This window comes from Numenius arquata, chromosome 1 (genome assembly GCF_964106895.1).
Source record: "Numenius arquata chromosome 1, bNumArq3.hap1.1, whole genome shotgun sequence".
NCBI lineage: Eukaryota > Metazoa > Chordata > Aves > Charadriiformes > Scolopacidae > Numenius > Numenius arquata.
Window position 1 is genome coordinate 78,957,443 of NC_133576.1, and position 18,816 is coordinate 78,976,258.

At 45.0% G+C, this 18,816-nt stretch overlaps 1 protein-coding gene across 3 annotated transcripts in view; it reads left to right on the forward strand.

Moving 5' to 3' along the window:
• Nucleotides 1–4,434: 4,434 nt before the first annotated feature.
• The window catches only part of EFNB2 (ephrin B2), a 41,913-nt gene continuing 27,531 nt past the window's right edge, over nucleotides 4,435–18,816 (forward strand). For all 3 annotated transcript variants that reach the window (XM_074148067.1, XM_074148082.1, XM_074148075.1), the window contains exon 1: nucleotides 4,435–4,562. In XM_074148067.1, the coding sequence (XP_074004168.1) occupies nucleotides 4,435–4,562 (128 nt within the window). The remainder of the gene's footprint in view (nucleotides 4,563–18,816) is intronic.

Here is an 18,816-nt window from a genome sequence, read left to right on the forward strand (position 1 = left end):
TCTCGGTTTTTCCCTGAAGGTGGAGGGAAAAGCAGGTCTCACCTCCTCACTGGCCCCGCTCATCCTTCCATCCATCCATTCTTCCTTCCTTTCTTCCTTCCTTCCTTCCATCCATCCATCCCTCACTCCATCCCTTCATCCCTCCATCGCGACCCGCCGAGCCGGGCCGCCCGAGCGCAGGGGTAGCGCGGCGCCGCTCCCACGGCCACGGCAGGATTTCCTCCCCCCAGAAGCCTGTTCCCCTGCGAGTTTGTCTGCCAGGAAACCGCCTTCCCCGCGAAACCCGAAATATCTACCGGGCCCTCCTCCTGAAATAGCCCCCAGAGGAGCCGCTACTGCGGCCGAAGCTGATCGCTAACTTCCTAATATTTGCGGGCTTTTTTCCGTTTAAACCCCCTTCCCCAACCCGTACTCTCACGTTTCCTCCGTGTCCGAGGCGATTCCTGCCGCTCCTCGGAAGCCAGACGGGAAAATCGGGAGGCCGATGCAGCAGGCGGCGGGGGGAACCGGGAGGGAGCGCGGCCGCAGCGCGGCTGCCCGGGGGCTCCGAGCCGCCGCGGCCCTTCCGAGCGCCGCCCGCTCCCGCCCGGTCCCTGCCCCGGCCTCCGCCTCCCGTCTCGGCCCCCTTCGGACCTGCAAATAACTCCGCGGCGCAGAAAGAGCCCCCCGCCCCGACCCCAGCCGCGGGGACCGGCCCCTCGGGCAAAAAGGGTGACCTGAGCGGAGTAGCCACCAAGCCGGCATTTCTTTGGATGTCTTAACCTTTGCTGCTTGGGTTGTATCTGAGATAAGTTCCCGTTTTTCTCTAGGTTCTTGCTTAAAAGTGATTTTGTAAACGCGGATTTTTATACTCCGACAGTGTGCATCAATAGGATGCTGGAGAGTGGAGTAAAACAGCTGTATTTACGTAAAATGATTAGCCGCTGGACAATAGAAGTCGAGTGATATATTTAGCTACAGGAGGATATTTTCAGACAATACCAGGGCTCTTCATTTCCTCTAGTTTACTTAAAGCAAGGATACGGAGAGTTAGAGGTCACCGTTTACTCACAGCTTTTACAAAACACCGCCCGTAACCTTTTGCTTCAAAACAAACAGAAGCAGCAGCACTGCAAAATTGAGGTAAACCTATTTTACACGTCCCTGTTGCTAGAAGCATTTATCAGGCTCAGTGTTTACATTGGCTCACGACTGGATACACACCACACATTTGTTTAAAAGTTTAATAATTAAGTACTTTCCTCCCCTCACTGGCGAAGCTCCTTTGATGCCCCTCGATGTGCATAGATACCCAATCTCTGTCTCCCACTTGAGTGCTAAGTTTCCGTCCTGGGAATCAGATCTTTTTCCACCAAATTGCGTCGCCGGATCTGCAATTCCTTCCTCACTGCAAATTAAATTTAATTAAGCAGTTTACTTAAAACGTATTCGATGTTTTGTGTGAAAAGCAAACTGATTTCCTTGTTTCCTTGAGTGGTAGATTTCATTAGAGAACTACCAAACACAATTAACACAAAATCTATGGGGCATCGAGCGCTCCTCAAATCTCTTTTTCCTTCTGTTGCGAGCGAGAGGAGCGGTCTCTGCCAGGCAGGGCGGTGACGGCTGAAACACCAGTTTAGTTAAAAAGGAGGGGGGAAAGCGAACATTTTCTTCCAAATTGATCAGGGAAATAAATTACAGTGCCAGTCGGTTTCCTTATAAGGGCTTCTTCGCGTTCGCCTAAAAGCCAAACGAGCAGCAGCGCTAACCCGATTTTTAAGTAAATGCCCATATTTCTTCGAGAATAAAATTATACGAAATTGGCTCTTTATTACGGTCTTTTGTAGCATGTTCTTTGCACGCCTTAACTAAAAGGTAGGGAAATGACAGAAAGAGCACCGTAATTTCCTGGGATTTAACTTTTAATCCTTTCTGCAGATACTATTTTGGCACGCAGTCCCGACTGGAAGAAATTCGGTAACCCCCTTCGTTTTGCAGTGGCGACTGGGGCATTGTACGATCAGTGCTGAAACACGGTACACACAGCTCTTGGCGCGGACCGTCCGCGTTTGCCGCCCCCCCGGCCAGGGGCCGCCACCCGGGGCAGCGGTACCGGCCGTCGCCTTCTGCGGGGGAACCGCTAAGGCGCCGGGCAGGGTAGGACGCGACGGAGCCGCGGAGGGGGGACAGCCGAGGGGGACCGCTTTGCCCCCCCACCCGCGGAGGGCTGGCGCTGGCCGCTAGTGGGAGCTGTGGCCCCGTGAAAGTGCCGCGGGAGCCGCCGGGCCCCGAGCGCGGCGGAGGGCGCACCCGCGGGGGCCGCGGGGACCCCCCCCTCCGGCGCGCCCCGCACCCCGCGGGGGTCCTCCGGAGCCGTCGGGGAAGCATCTCCAGCGCTGCCCGCACGTAGCTCCCTCTGGCCAGAAAATAATAATAAAATGAAATAAAAGGGCCAGGTGCGACGGAGGTACGCGAGGTCTGAAAAAGAACCGGATCCGACAATTGTCCCCTCCGCCTCCCCAAAAAAGTGTGGAAGAGAAGGACGAGGCGCCGAGCGACCGCCAGGGAAAGGCGAGGGAACCCGGCCCCGGCCCCCGCGCCCCTAATTACCCGCCGCTCCGCGTCCCTTTTAAGGGGCTCCGCGTGTCTCTATTTCGGGGTGGCCTGTGGCTAATTCTCGCGTAACCTGATAAACTTTGAAAACTCAGAGACCCCGTGGGAAGTCCCAGCCCGGGGCCGGCCGTGGGAGAGCCCTCTGCACCCCCTCCCCCGGCGGAGCACCCGCAGAAAGTTGCGCGGGGAGCCCCGCGCCAGCGGAGACCCAGCCCCGGCTTTTCCCCGCGCAGCGGCGCGGAGGTGGCCGCTGCCGCGCAGCGCCGGCAGCCGTGTTGTGCCGTTGGGGGAGGGAGCTGGGCCCCGCAGCAGCAGGAAGGGTGCGGGGGAGCCCCGCAACGCCCGGTCCTGCCGCTTCTCCCCGCTCTGCACTTGAAAAACGCTCAATTTTAGCACAGACTTTTTTTCTGGTGGGAGGTTCCTTTTATTGTATTTTATATTTTTCCCCCGTTTTCGCCGCGCGTGGGCCAGCTGCGCCTCCCGCCCAGCTCCAGCGTGACTAAGAGCGAGTGGGCTCTCCCCCCCTCCGCTCACGCCGGCGGCCGCCCGCGGTGCGGCGGGGCCGGGACCGGAGCCGGGGCCGAGCACGGCTGGGGGTGTTACCTGCCGACCCCGCTCGTCTCGGCTGGGCTCGGCGCGGCCCCGCCCGCCGCCGCGGCGGTAAGTGACACTCGCGGCGCCCAACCAGCGCGGCGGCCCGGCGGCGGCCCTATGAGCGGCGGCGGCGGGGCGGTGGGGCCGCGCTTATATGGCTACGGCGGCGCGCTGCCGCCGGCCGCGCTCCTGCGCTGGGGACTGGCCGCTGTGGCAGCAGCAGCAGCAGCACCACCGGCGGAGCGGCGGCACCGCGGGCTGAAGGCGCCGCGGTGGGAACGGCCGCGGCTAACGCCGCACCTCCTTCCTTCTTCTCCGCGCTGGGCTGCGCGGCCGCGCAAGTCCCACGCCCGGCTTTCCTCCCGTCGCCGCGGCGCGCACTGCGGATCTCGCAACGGGGAAGAGAGAGGGACGTTTTGACGCTGCGATCACCCCCAGTTGTTTTATTTTTTTATATATATTTTTTTAATATTATTTTTCGCCCCTTCTTTCTTTCCCTGCTCCGCTCCGGGGTCTTTGCCAGCGACAAGGACAGCAGTGCCCCCGCGGGAAAGCCGGAGCCCTGCGGATACGCCTCCCTGGGACCGGGGGAGCTGACTCTCAGAGTGGATTTATTGACTCGCGGTTGCTTCCGAGCTTCCCGAAACAGCCCGGGCTGGTGCCTGTGCGGATTGCAAACTGCAGGGAGCAGTGAGAGACACACAGGAGGAGCCTCCTGCCGAGGCTGTGTCCCCTTTTCTCAACGCCTTTATTATTTCTCCTACCACCTCTTCTTTTTTTTTTTTTTTTTTTTTTTACTCCTTTTCACGCGAGCCTTAGACACTGTGAACGTGTATGGCGCACTGGATCCAAATGGGAGTTGGCAATTTGAGTGGCATCTTCCAAGGCAGCCGGGAGACCCCCAGTAAGAGGAAGGACTGAGGCGTTTGCATATTTTTTTTGTTATTGTTGTTACTTCGGAGGTAGCTTGGATCTTACCTCGCAGGAGAATTTCCTACATGCGAGTGGTATACATGACTCAGTAGATCTGCTTGCAGCTCTCACCAAGTGCATCGTCGACCCTTCGCGTGTGATCCTTTGAATTTTTGTTTTTGGTTTTGTTTTTTTTTTTTTTCTTTCTTCCCTATCCATCGTCCCGGTTGTTGGGATACCGGGCACCCACCCTGCTATCGCTCTTCAGGTGCGGGAAAGCCGCGCGGCGGAGTTGGCGAGGCTCCGGGGAGGGACTCTGTGCCGCCTGCGACCATGGCAGCGCGGAGGCGAGACGCCTCCGCCTGGAAGTACTGTTGGGGAGTCGCGATGGTTTTATGCAGAACTGCACTGGCGAGGTCCATCGTTTTAGACCCCATATATTGGAATTCCTCCAACCCCAAGTAAGTTTCCATCCCGCTCCCGCCCGCCGTCTCTCCCGGGGGCCGGCGCTGCCCTCCGCGGCGCTGCGCGGGTTGGGGGTGGACACGGTGCCGTGGCTGCCGGGAGCCACGGGGACGGGGCGGGGGACGCTGAGAGCGGCGGCGGCCGGGGACTTCTACCCAGGCTGGCAGCAGGATCTGGCCCTCTCCGGGGCGTGTGGTCCATGTCACGGCGGACCTGCTCCGTCGTCGCTTGCCCCCGGCGGGAGGGTCCCGGGAGGGAGGGGGGAACGTGGGCGGGGAGAGGGAGGGGGGGAACTGCGGCGGGACGGGACGGGGCGGCGGAGCGGGATGAGCGGGATCGGGAGCGGGGCGGCGGCAGCAGGCTCAAACCTGCGGGCGGGGTCCGGGCTCCCCTCCCGCCGAGCCGCCGCCTCCCCGGGGTCGGAGCAGCGGCGGAGGTCGGCGGAGCAGGGCCGCGATGGGCTGCCAGGGAAGGGTGATCCTCTTCAACTTCTCCGTCTGCAGATGCAAACTCATCCCATTGACTCCAGCGAAGTTACATCTGCTTATAACAGGGCTAAATTTGGTTGTGGAGTTGATGGTATCAAGGCACATGTCAGTGAGTAATGAACTAAGCATTACCCATCACACAACCATTTAGTGTCATTCTTCATTAACAAACCCAGGCAAAAAAGTACATGCGTTCCCAGGACTTCACTATCAAAGCACACTCTTAAAATAGAAGCATATCCTTTAAAAAAAAACAAAACAAAACAAAAATAACAAACTTCTTTACTTAAATATAAAAAATTCTTTCTATTGGGAAGAAGAACTTTTTGGAAAGTGGGCCATCTTTCTAAAGAGAAATCAGTCAGTGATGAAAAACTAATTCTACTTCTCTTTTTGTCTCCTTTCATTTTTGATATGCGAAATAAAAGTTGGCTTTGTTCAGTTGTGAAATCCTTTGAACTTTTGTGATTAAAACCACTATTTTAGAGAACAAAAATCATGATAGGAAGAAATAGTCTGTAATAAGCTTAGGAAGTTTTACACCATAAATGGGTTAAAATTTCTTTTAACTCATGCTACATATTCAATTATATATTTAAAAGCCAACCATATGCATTGTGCTAATTGAATTTAGAATTTCCTGTTAAATCCAGTAAGTACACGTCTTGTTTTCCCGGGGGACTTTTTAGAGGAAATGTTAGGTGGTGATGAGACAAGAAGAATGGAGTATTTCCTGGATCAGGGATTAATTCTGTGTAGGTGGCAGGATCTCCAAGAGTTTGGTGAAGATTTCAAAGTTTGAATTGGGAGTAGCATTTCAAGTTTATCAGGTAGTCTTGTGTTACAGTCATCATTACCTACTGTTGTTCCCACTGTAGGAAAAACCGGCTGCAGGTTTCTGGCAGTATTTTTCAATAATGGACATATTTGATGTATCTCTGTAGGATTTCTTTACATAAAAGATAAAAGTTTTTGAATCTTTCTTAAAAAAAAAAAAAAGAAACTGACAGGAATGCTGTGGACTGCTCTGTTCAGTGTTTTTATTTCTAGCATTGCATGATAAATCATTTCATGTACGCACCAGGTGGGAAGCTAGTTAAAACAAAACAAAGTTTAGCTCTAGTCTCTGGCTCTGCACTTTTATGATGTTACATAGCTAAAGCTTTTCTTGGGCTTAAGAGAGGTACGACGTGACATCTGAGAATAAAGAGACCTGGTCGGTTATAAAGCAGGCTTTATAATGCTATTTGAATTCTCGAAAGTCAAAGGCTAGGAGCCGGGGTTGCATTGCATTAGTGGGCCTGCTGTGCTGGTGGAAAACAGGCTCGGTTCAGCCTTGGAGGAAGGGGAAGGCTTTTGCATCCCCAGCCCTTGATGGGTTTATGCCTACAGAGGTCACTCTTCCAATGCAGAAGAGCCTGCTGCTCTGGCCTCTCCGCTGCCAGCTCCAACCTGCTTTCACTTTTTTTTTTTTTTTTTTTTTTTTTAACTTACCTTGGTAGCTTTTATTAGCCATCAGTGAAATGAAAGTACCTGAGCAGCTGAATTCAACCCATCTTGCAGTGCCTGGGGATACGCTTCCTTTATCAAATACAAGTTGTATTTCCATTTAGCTAATTCTAAACTATTTGATTACAAAAAAAGGTTTGAATGTTGTTAATGGTAGATCTAATGATAATATCTAATTACTTTTTCAACTTAAATGCATGCTTAAAAATAGGTTCTGCTGTTGATGTAATTGAGTTTTCTTGAGTGATTCATTGAGGCTTAATCACCACAGTGAAGAAGTACACTATTAAAATTAGTCTTTTCAATTGCTGGGGCTAGTGATTTATAGGCCACTTGGAGGCCCGTCGTTTGAGGAAGCTTACAAATGCATTACCGATATTGCTGCCGGTGAGACAGCTCCACTTCTCTGAGCAGGATTTCTTCCTAATTCTAGTCACAATTGTTTGCCTGAAGGATACCGAATAATTTCTCCTTAGACGAGGTTGTCCTCGGTTTGGATTCAAGCTGAATGTTAGCTTGAGAAGTAAGCTGCTGAAATGGGTCTTAGCGTAGTATAATAATAAAGCTCCTTTCTAGGTTTGAAATAATAACTATCTTTGGTGCTGGTTAATTTATTCAGGGAAGCTGTGCATTTAACTCTATTGAAAGCCTCAACACATAAATCTGCTGAACAGGTAGGCAATTACATGCTGGGAGAAGTTGTTAGTCAGGTTAATATAGAGTATGAAATAATAAATTTTAGGTTAAGGTGAACGTATAAACTGAATTGGTTTTGCACTGAAGTTTAGAGGTTATAATTTCTAGCAGGTGGCTGGGCTGGAGAGCATGCGGTAGCTGTTTGAACACAGAGTTCCCTCCTCTCTTCCCCCCTCTCTCCCTTTTTAGAGATCTGCTTTCATTGCCTCGATCAGATCGCAAGAGGTGTGTTTTAAGTGACACGCATAAAATAGTTATACCTGCGACTTTATTGTGTGGGAGGTTAAATGTCATTGTTGCAGATGGTTTTGGTAGACTTTACAGACTTCTCATCTGGAGAATCTTAGATCTCATGATCTTGAAAATACAGAGAAAAGTTACTCTGTAGACTTAACTCCTGTTGACACTTTTTAATGGAGGACTTTCTGCCTGTGTTGTTTCTGCCAAGATAAACAATGTATACAGATAGCACGGATTACCTCAGTTTCACCTCACAAGGGCTCAGCCACTGCCTTTGGCACACAGGGTGGCACGTAGCGTTATGGGACACCTTTTAGTCAAACAGTAGAGAAATCTCATTCAAAAAAACATTGCTTATGTCTTAAGTGTCGCTATTCCCTGCGTGCTGTGGGCCGACGAGCAAAGTGGTTCTCCCTAGTGACATGCGGAAGGTTATCCTCACAAGTGGTGCGTTTGACACTGATTAAGCTAGATTATATAGATGTTTTTCTCTCCCTCTGATAACCAGTTATATATGGGGATATTTCACAGCCCTCCTCTGAATGAATGCTAACATGTCAGAAACTGATAAAATAAACTACAATTGATGACCCTGTTAAATGGTCTATTCAGTAGCATATAGACTAGTCTGCTTCTCATTGTATCTGAAATTCTTATTTTTGTAGGTAAACAAATGCACATTCACTACCGACTGAATAGCCCCTTGAACTATGCTCTGCAGTTTGCATTTGGGTTAATCTTGTCGGTTTTAATATAGAGCGGGGAAAAAGGAGAAAGCACCAGGGGTGGAATTGTTAGTGCTTTCACATCCACATTCCTCACATTTTGTCAGGATGATAAACTGTAGGTAATGGACAGCCGTTGTTTCACAGGACAGGCGAGCCAGCCGGAGCACAAAGAGCTTGCTAAAACGATATCTCACAACATGTTTGGGAGCCTCTCAGCTAGACAAGAATTTATTTGGGAGTCCTGTGTCGTGGGACCGCACTTTCTAACCTCAGCAATTACAGCTTCAAGCTGAAGAAACAGGAGTGGAAGGTTAAAATGATTTAAACACATGCTCCTAAATTGTACCCAAAACATAGCTGTTGACACTTGGCATGCTAATACGAGGAGTGAGTGGTGGCTTCCAGTCCATTTGATATCTCTGGCATTCGTAGCCAGGTCTCTGAAGCACAAGTGAATTAGCAAAATGAATTCAGAACAAACTGAAGGCCGAATTCTTGAGCTGGTTATTTTTCCCAGCCTTTTATATGTGGAGGATAATTGCGATCTTATTTATAGTAATTATCTTAAAGCATGTTATCTGTAAGCCGTGCTACGTTATTTCACATTGTTTAATGAAGTAATTGCCTTTAGAAAGGCAGTGACTAAAAGTCAAGCGAAAATCACTTAAGTTCTCCCTCTTCCCACACACAAGAATGCCTCCCTCCTTTTTTTTTTTTTTTTTTTTCTATTTTTTTTCCCCTTCCCTGTTTAATTGTAAGGAGATCATGTTGCTTTAGGTGTGACACTCGGGATTGTCTCAAATTCGGCCAAGGCTCCTATGATAGGAAGTCAGCAGAGGACCTGGGGTGACTGCCTTGACATGCTGGCAGAGACAGGCCTTTCAGCCCTGAGCAGCAGCCAGAGCCAGGGTTGCTTATGGGGCTTTTTATTTTGAGGATCTGGTCTTGATGTGTCGTGCAACCTGCACTACTTGAAATTGCTTGTTGCAAATGAGAAGAAAGTGTTCTTCTGAGAAAAAAATAGTGATTAAAATGTTATTCATGTGTGCCTAATGTCTGCCTGCCTTGGCTGCTGACATAAAGAAACCTGTTTTTCTGGTCATTTATCATACATCTACATGGATTTGCTTATGAGCTCATTCTTTGTGAGGCGTTGTGGAAACTTAAATAGGAATGTTAAACTGCTTGAAATATTTTTATTAAAATATGGAGTGCCACAGAATATAGACTTTTAACCAGAACACTGTTGTCTCGAGTAAGGCGAGTTTTTTGGGGGGGCGGGGAGGGAGCGGCAAGGGAGAAGAATTTTGAGGGGGGAGTTGCATAAAAAGCAAAGGAAGGGAGGATGGCAAATGGACAGTGTTAGAAGAGCTTGGAAAAACTCCTGTGGCTTCATTGTCTCTTTAAAGCCAGAGAACACAAAGACAAACGCAGTTCAGCCTTTCTCCCATGATGGAAAATGTAAACCGTTGACACAGCTCCCATGTTTAACTTGTTTAATTCTCATTTTAAATTCAGTACTATACCAGCCGTGTGAACTCTGAAGATTTCTTTAGTAATCCATTTTGTAGTTCCGAATCAAAAACAAAGTGAAAAGGTCTGACACAATTTGCTTTTATTTTTAGGCAAATCAACCCTGGTCATAGTTAATAAGGGGATTACAACCCAGACTAGGTCTTTACAGATGTAATGTAAATCAAGGGCAGAGTATAAAGAAACTGATCCCTTTTGATTGAAGTATGGTAAAAAGGCATAGAGAAACTAGCAGCAGTAATCTGATTGTATGGCAATAAAACCACCATTTTCTGTCTTTCAGATAAAAATAATGTGGTAAATCCATGCAGTTCATAAGATGTAAAGGCAGATAAAGGGTGATGCCATGGCAACATATAGATTAGCTTGATGTTAGAAATGACACGTCTCTGAAAGGGGTGTTAGAAACTAAGGGCCTTGCTCCGGGCTGTAAGGTATTATGTGAGAACCGCACAAAACTTGGGGGCCAGGATTAGAAAGTATGAAAGGCCTACTTGTGGCTTGGGATGGTTAAAGCAGTAAAGAAAAGCTGCTCAGTTCTTGCTCATTGGTGGTGTATAATATGGTAAAGATAGATTTCATTTATTGCTTTCTGCCGAGACGGGGACCGATTAAAACTTGAGATGGCTGCAATTGTTAGGTGTGGAAGATTTTCCTTTTTAACTCCTGCCCTAGCAGCAGCCTTTCTGAAGAATTAGCTGCACTTGGGGTTTGTTGCCTTAATCTATTTGGGCTTCAGGCAGGAGCATGCTGGCAAGGAACAGAGAGCAGAGGGGATAGGTAGGACTGGGGTTATCTGGAAAGAAAACAGAGACCTTTTGATTTCAGCTGTGTTTCAGGCTGTGGTTTCCATCTTGCACTCCATGGGAGCAGCAAAGATAAACACACTGCATTGTCTGTGCCTTGGCCAGGTGATGCTTCAGCATCTCTTGTGTTTCCCATCCTGCAAAAATATAAAAGAAGAAAAACCCCACAAACAAACCAGCATCCATTCCTATTTACCAATAAAGCTGCAGATAACCAGGTTGATCTGGCTTAGTCTCTAGATGGTATTTATTTCCGAAAGGCAGGCTGAAATCTAGAAATGAATGAGATAAGCATTTGCTTACCCCCATTTATTCCGCCCCAACTTAAAATTATTGGGATGGGTTTGCTGTCAGCCCCTTGAGTTCAGCCGGCAGACAATTTAGCCGTTGTTTTGTCATTTATTTAAAGCGATCTGCAGCTGTAAAGGTAGTAAAATACCTCTCCTAGTGCAGCTACTTGGATTTTTTTCCTGCCTTTTCTCTTAAAGAGCCTTCTAAATAGTTAAGATTTGCTTTTCTCCCCAGCTGACAACCGTAAACACCCACAACTTCAAGTCAGCATTACATTGCAAATCAGGGGTACGATTCAAACGAAATATTTACTTTATTGCCTGCTCATTTGTCTGCTAAGGGGGGAAAAAAAGCACTCTGCATTTGTTAGGCAGAGTCTAGACATAAGGGGAAAAAACACTGAAGCCTACAATAACAGTTGTGTCTTTCTTTAGTGGGAATGAGCCTGGGATGAGCTCGGCAAAATGGAATTCATGCTGTTTGTTTGGCAGTGGCTTGGACACTTTTTAAGGTTGTTTTTTTTTTTTTCATTTCTCTTTATTATTTTTTTTATAAAGATGTTAATTACATGCTTGAATTTATCATTCTTATCCTACCCCATAGTAAGCTGGAAAGCTTCGCAATTCTGACTGAAAAGGGAACTCCAGAACCAAAACTGTCAAGCTGCTGATGTGATTTAACAAATGAAAAATAAACAAATGCATATAGGGAGCTGAACATATTGGCAGAATATACGGGGCCTGAAGTGCTCAGATACGTTTCCTCTCTTGCAGCTTAACCTTCACAAATCTATATCAAAAGATCCAATTCATTTGCTGAAATTCTCCAAAGCGCAGGGGCACCCTCATCTAATTTACAGGCCGGTCACATCCAAGCACCTTGCATTCTGCATTTGACAATGATTGCTAATGGGCCATTCAACTAAAGTATTTGCTTGTTAACAGGGAACAGAGCATGATAAATGTCCAGCAAGCTTGCGGCCTCCTTCAGCTTTTCAAATGCAGACTGGTGCATATTTATGGCAGGCAAATGACAAAGAGAGAAGCTGAATTACTCTGGCCTTATGCTTTCTGTTCGAACAAGGGTTAAAGTAATTAAAGAAATAATGCAAAAACCGATGTCCTTTGTTTGCCCACCATTATCCAACATTTAGCTTTCGAACCTGCCTGTCATGTCACATTTCAGAAATGTACCAGATAAGGCAGGGTAGCTTTGGCAGGGCACGGAAAGGAGTGGGCATTTCCTTATGGAGTGCATCCTGGGCTCCCCGTTCCCATAGGGAATCCTCTGCAGGTTCCCCTCTCCTGAAACAGTTTTCACTGACGTACATGAACTGGAAGAATTACTTCGAACACAGGGGTTTTACAATTCGCACTCTGTTCCCTAATTGTGAAAAAAAACCCCAAAAAACCCAAATCCAAAACAGTGGAGAGGTTTTGAGAAAACAAGCACATTGCACTCAGTATGTTTCTAAAAGCCAAGTATGAAAACAAAATGGCAGAACAAAAAACAATTTTGCCGTTGCTCCTCCGTCCCCAAGGCCAGCTAGATCTTCAAAACTGAAACTATAAAGCCCACAGAAATTGACTAAACCTGAAGTGTCTTCAGTGTCATTTTGAATTACTTGGTATTTTTTGTTGGTTTGTTTTTTTTTTTTTTTTTTTATGTGCTTGTGAATTCATGTTTAATCTTAGCCTCATTTTCAAAAGTCTTCAAGCAGACTTAAATGCAGAATTGCGAGAGATGATTTAAAACTCCATATTTGAAAATGTCATTTAGTATTTTGTATTTCCAGTTGCATGTAGATAAACATGTTCAAGTCTTCTGTTTAGCTCCTGTTCAACTCCATGAAAATACCTCCAGTGATTTTCAGTGAGTATTAAATTAGCCTGCAAGGTCTTTACATTATAATTGTTTTTTCATTATAGGCAAAATTTTAATTTTCTCATAAGGATCAAAACCTATCATTTTACTTGAGGAAAAAGAACATCCAGACTTTTTTTATTTATTTTTTTGTTAACTGTGATGCAGAGAACTTTCCTTTGATGTGATTATATACATTGTCAAAGGCAGCAAATAAGGGCAGGACCTCTATCTTTTTTGGCAATCCTGGCCAGCCAACACCCAGTGTTTATTGCGGTATCAGCACGGTAATTATAATGCAGCTGATTTAAACTTCGATGTAATAGTCTATGCTTTCTTCTGGTTTTAAATGTAGGTTCCAAGCCAAAAAAGATATAGGCTGGTAGAGGATTATGTTGCTAGGTGAATCATTCCTAATGTATGGCCTATACATAACTATAAGATGGGTTTTCTACCTATAGTGTTCTTTTTAAGTGTCTCATGGTTAACGGCTAAAATAGGATTTACAAAACTTTATTTAGTAGGATTCAGAGCTGTGTACACTTTAAAGCATAACCAAGTTTTACACTTGTCAACAGAAAATGAAAAATTATATGGCTTGTCCTACACTGGAGGATAAGTTAGATAGTGGAATGAAATGTTAGGCTGAAAAATCTATGATGCTGCAAATTACTTCTTACTGTTTTGTTAGCTTTTGTTTGAATAGTGCATTTACTTAGGTACCCAAACCAAAGAACAGTGGTGGGAAAGGTGAACAGTGCGCTGTAAAGGGAAGTGCATGTTAAAGCTAATACGAACGATTTAAAATTTATTATTGTTATCATTATTAGTTAAAGCCCAGTTGCAATTGAATGCTATTTTATTTTGGGTTGGGAGTTCTGCCAGACCCCAGCCTGTCAGAGCTGAGAAGACTCAAATCAAGTCCAGGCCTATTTCTGCAGCAAAAGGGAATCCTGGCTCCTTGCCTGCGGATTCATTCAGGAAGACCCATCTGGCTTTTGATGTTCTGCAAGTTTGAAGCAGTTTGTTTAAGGAACCTATGCAGCGAGCACTGGTGAAAGCACACATAGCTGTGCTTCTGACTCTTCGAGTGGTGCATCCTTTCGCATTTTCTTTTTTTTTGCTGGTGCTTGCCATCTGCTTACCTACTGCCCGAGCAGCAGTTGGTTTCTATACCTGACTGGATAAAAGTGTAAATTTGGAGTCAAGAACATTTTGACTCCTTTTGAGGATTTACAGTCCCATAGCATTCACTGTCCACACTCCAGTTGCTTTCTTCATGTTTAATTAATTTCAGTTTAGTTCAGTCTAGCTTAATCCCTGCACAACACTTGACCTTAAGGTTTTTGGGGGGCTTCTTTTTCCAAGGTATTTCCAAGCTATATGGATTACCTGAACAGGGAAGGTCGTGTTGGCAGGCAAGATTACTAGTCTGCTTGATAAATACTTCAAAAGAGACGACTTTTAGTGGTAATCATTGTTCCTTCTACTTTTCATCAGACAGTTTTCAGGCACTTTTTGAAGAAAAACAAAAGCCAAATCTTCATAAATTTATTGCTCATTGTAGTCTTTTCCATTTTGTGGATTGGTGTGTGACAGCCAAGGCGAGCAAGACAGCACTGTGCTCCTAGGGCCTGACTCAGGAAACTGGCCTTATTCAGAAAAGCTCATATTAAGCATGTGCTGAATGCTGAATGTTTTTGCTGAAGCGGGACGAATTTAAGCATGAGCTGTCTTGAACCAAGGCCAGAGTGAAAAGGTTTTTTGAGGTTGGACAAATACAGATCTCTCTGGAGCTTCATCAATTTATTTATTTATTTTATATCGGAAAATAATGTCAGAATCTATGGTTCTGTCTGCACTTGGAAGGAGTTTTAATTTTCGTGTAGCTTGCCAATAGTCAGAGGGTTAAAATGGAGTGGCTGGAGCTCCTGCTGTCACCGGCCGTCTGCTGAACCCCTTTGATGGACTCTTCCACCCGTGGCACGGATGTCCGATCTAGTGATGAATGCACTTCTGGACCTTTACAGGAATTTTTAAACTACTCCAGTGTCAGTTTAGCTTAATTTGAGAGGCTGAAGACCTGCAGCAGGCCAAAAGCTGGTTCTTGGTAGGTCAGATATTACTACTGCCTTTGAGGTGGCAGTGGCCACACGGTTTTATTCTGCTTCTGAAAGTCAGTTAGACTTTGGAAAAGTTATTTAGTGTAAGAACATAGGATCTCCATGCTTGTGAGTGGTTGAATCTTGGGTTTAATGTGAGATGCAAGTGCAGACTGATTGTAGATCTCCCATTTGGATTTTTGTTCAAGGTCATTTTCTCCCATCTGAAAACTGTCTTTTTAATATAAAGAGAAAAAGGATGCTGCATAGGAGCGATAGAGAGTTGTAACTGGATTCTGAAAATCTTTGCATACCAATGATTTGCCAAAATAGGTTTGGTTTGTCATACAATGCTGTTATTGATTTGGCATAACTCTTCCTGAAAGTTTTGAGTTAACAACTTGTTCTACTTCCAGTGTTTACTTATGCAGGCAAATGGTATGCAATAATGTATTTTCTATCAACTGCAAAGCAGCTGAAATTTTTTTTCTTTGAATTTGAGATACAATCACTGATTATTAATGTCTCATCAAGTAACAAGACAGTCCCTGCCCTCTTTTATAGACTTTGCTGGGAGCATGTCTTGGAACAAGACTGTACAGGTGCGAACAAATTATATTTGAGAGAAGGAAGATTGCAAACTTTGGTTGGTATTCTTGTGTTGTGGCTGACATAAGATTTGTTTCTGTAATAGGAACAGTAGAGAGAAGCACAGAATAGCACCGCAATAGAACAATCTGGTTTTATTGTTTCTTTCTTGTGATTTACAGTGCCCTTTTTGAAAAGTAGTTCTTTGGCAAATGCCAGCTGCTCTCTGTTAGCTTTCTAAAAGCAAAGACTTTAGTGACTTGTGTTAAGACGCACACATGGTTTGGTTTGACTTTCCGTTCCATGCTAACTACTGCTCTGCATCTTTTCAACAAAGCGCCATCTTTCTTGGGTTTGGCGCACCCTGCCTCTGTGAGCACAAGTCAAGTAGAGCAGTGGTTTTGTGTTACGCTGAATTCATGACACAGATTTTTTTTTTTCTTTTTTTTTTTCAAAAATCCAAACCATATAAATACCTGATTATCTTTGTTGCTAGAGCAAAGAACTACTTTAATATTCCCAGTAGCATATTTTGAACAACAATTCTTTAATTAAAACAACATTGGTCTCTTCCTGTATTTCATGGCTAGCAAATGAGAGAAAACGCCAGTGTTAATATCAAAGGGAGTCAGTTTTCATTACAGTAATGGTTCAATTGTGCAATGCTGTAGGCAGTGAAATTTAATATTATTGTGACTTGTATTGTAATTGTAGGATGACAGAGGAAAATGGATTAAGTTTAAATATAAGTGCACACAGCAGCACATGGACTTTGTCAAATGGAAGTTGAGGGTTGGGGCAGGACGGGTCCCCTTCTGGCTCTGTCATAATAAATTAGTATTTTGTAAATAACTGGCCACTAGACTATAGATTTATTACCTTTTGTAGATATATGTGGACACACAGAGACATCCATGGATTCCGTACTGACTGTAATTGCAGTGTGGAGTTGCAGAACGGGTTTATGCCTGTAGGCTTGCAGGGTATTTGAATGTCTAGGCTTCTTGTCTTCACCTTTCATGAAAATATTCTTTCCTGCCAGTTTGTGAAGTTTTCTTCTGAAGGATACACCCATCCTTTCAGTTAAGGGATTGCTAACACATGAATGGCCTCAGACTGGAAAGCCCTTTGTCATTCTTTTCTTCCTGATGAATAAAACCAAATTCAAGTTGCAGATGATCTTTGCTTTAGAAAATCGTGCTACAGACAATTACTGTTAACGAGCAATATCCCTTTTTTTCCCAGTTGCCCATATACATGCAGATTAAAATGGAAAATGGCAATTTAAACCATCCATTACTGATCTCTTCCATGGAAGATTTAGGACAATGAAAGCTAGATGTTTCATTTGTTTACAGTGTAGGCAAGTGGAAGATATCCCCAAAGCAGTGCCTGATAGTCTACTAGTGTGTAAACATGATGCCCTGTCGTTTTACTCCATATCTTCACGCTGTTTCTCAGATGTATGTTCATGTTGAAACCTGTTCTAATGTTAAAGTGCAAAAGGGGGCAGTAAAGTGCTATCCAAAAAATGTTTATTTTTTAAGGGTATTTTTTGTGGCAAAAGTTGCATTTCTCAATAGGCTTATAATTTCTCGTATTTAAAATAATGATCGCATGAATATTTTCTGTTTGAAAGGCTTACAAATGTCACCAAAGCGTATCATTAAGCATTGTGGGAACAATGTTCACTGTGTGTATTTCCACGTTCTGTCCTTTAACCCAGTCCTGAAACATGCTACATATTTGGAAGGAATTGAAGGCAGGAAGCTTTCCTCAGATATATTTAGGACATAGCTATACGAAGCACTTCTGAAAGAATTCCAACTTTGCTAATCATGTCTGGTTCTCATGTTGTGCATTACCAGCACTGTGTTTCTGGAAAAACAAAATGAAAAGAACGCTGAAGCTAGGGGTTTCTGCTTGAAGTACTAAAGCGTGTAGTGGTGGCATGGGTCAAGAGTTGGGCTCTCATCCAGACCCGCATGCATCATTTGTCAAGAGGTAACTAGAAAGAGCAACTAATTACAATGCACCTAGTGAGTGTTTTCTCTTTCAGAAATTCCTCAGAATAAGCCATTTATACAGATTGACTACTACTCTCCACTGCAGGCACTTGCAGTTTTTAAACTTCGTGTAGAAAGTATGTTTCTGCTGAAATGCAATAAAAAGGACAATGTGCCTGTGTGTTTCCATGCTTGTGCATAAGAGACAGTGAGAAAGCAATGATTTGAGGAGTCTGCTGCTTGCAGAAGCTAAGTCCGGCACTGTTGTCAGGGTTCATATTTCTGTAAATGCTGATGAAATGTTAATATAATACACTTTAAAATAGAACATTGGTCACATCCATCCTTTTTTTTTTTTTTTTTTTTTTTTTCCTCCTTAGTTAGGAGACTGTCCTAAAGCACATTAGCGGTTCTTTTGTGGTAACCAGAATTGATTTTGTAAATGGATCAGAATTCTCTAGTGCTTTAAGTACTTTTAGCAGAGCAGTAATTGCTTTCTGCACAATAATGCAAAAAGTTAATTGCTATTAATAGTGCTTTATGTGGAGGTCATGTATGAAAACTGAATATAAAATCTATATTTTAAAAAAAAAATTTCCTTTGTCAACCTTGGTAAAAAATCGAATTGTACATCTTTTCAGCATTTCAAGCCTTACTCGTGTAGTAAATGTTATAAGCCAGGCTGCATGTTCTTGTGCAAAAAGCCCAGATCTTGTTTCCCATTGTAGAGAAAAAACAAACAGATAAGTGTTTGCTCTCGAAGGCTTTTTTTAAGGCACAGGAAAATGCACTTCCCTTTTATGGGACGAAAACTGTGCATCCATTTTTGCACCCTGGATTTACGTTGGGGACGGAGGGGTAAAGTGCAAGTTGGTCTGAAGGTTTTCATTTTGTGAGTTTTTTGCTTTTCTCTGTGAGTGAGAGCCAAGCAGCAGGGGAAAGGGCAGCTTTCCAGCAAACCTACACCATCTCTTGCAGGCGGAGATGGCGTCCAGTTGAAACAGATATGCTGTCTTACAGCACAACCCTTCTGGCAGCTGCGCACCGGGGGTTGAAGGCAGGGCGCTGCCTCTGCTCGGAGAGGTGGTCTGGGGAGAGGGGGCTCCCAGTGCCCCCGAGTCTGTGGTCACCTTGAGATGCCATGATCCCCTGGACAGGAATCGCAGAGTCATCTACCTCTGCCCAAGCCCAGGATTGGGTAGCACCGAAGGAGAGTTTGTAGCACCGCCTTTGGCTTATTTATTTTTTCCACAGAATGAGATCACATCCGTAACCTCGTACATCACAGCTTTTAAGGAACCAGATTTTCTCTCAATGAGAGTGTCTCCAATAAGATGTGTGTGGTGCCGGGTTGCAGGTGACTTTCCGTATACGTGAAGGGTGAGAGGGGTACAGTTCTT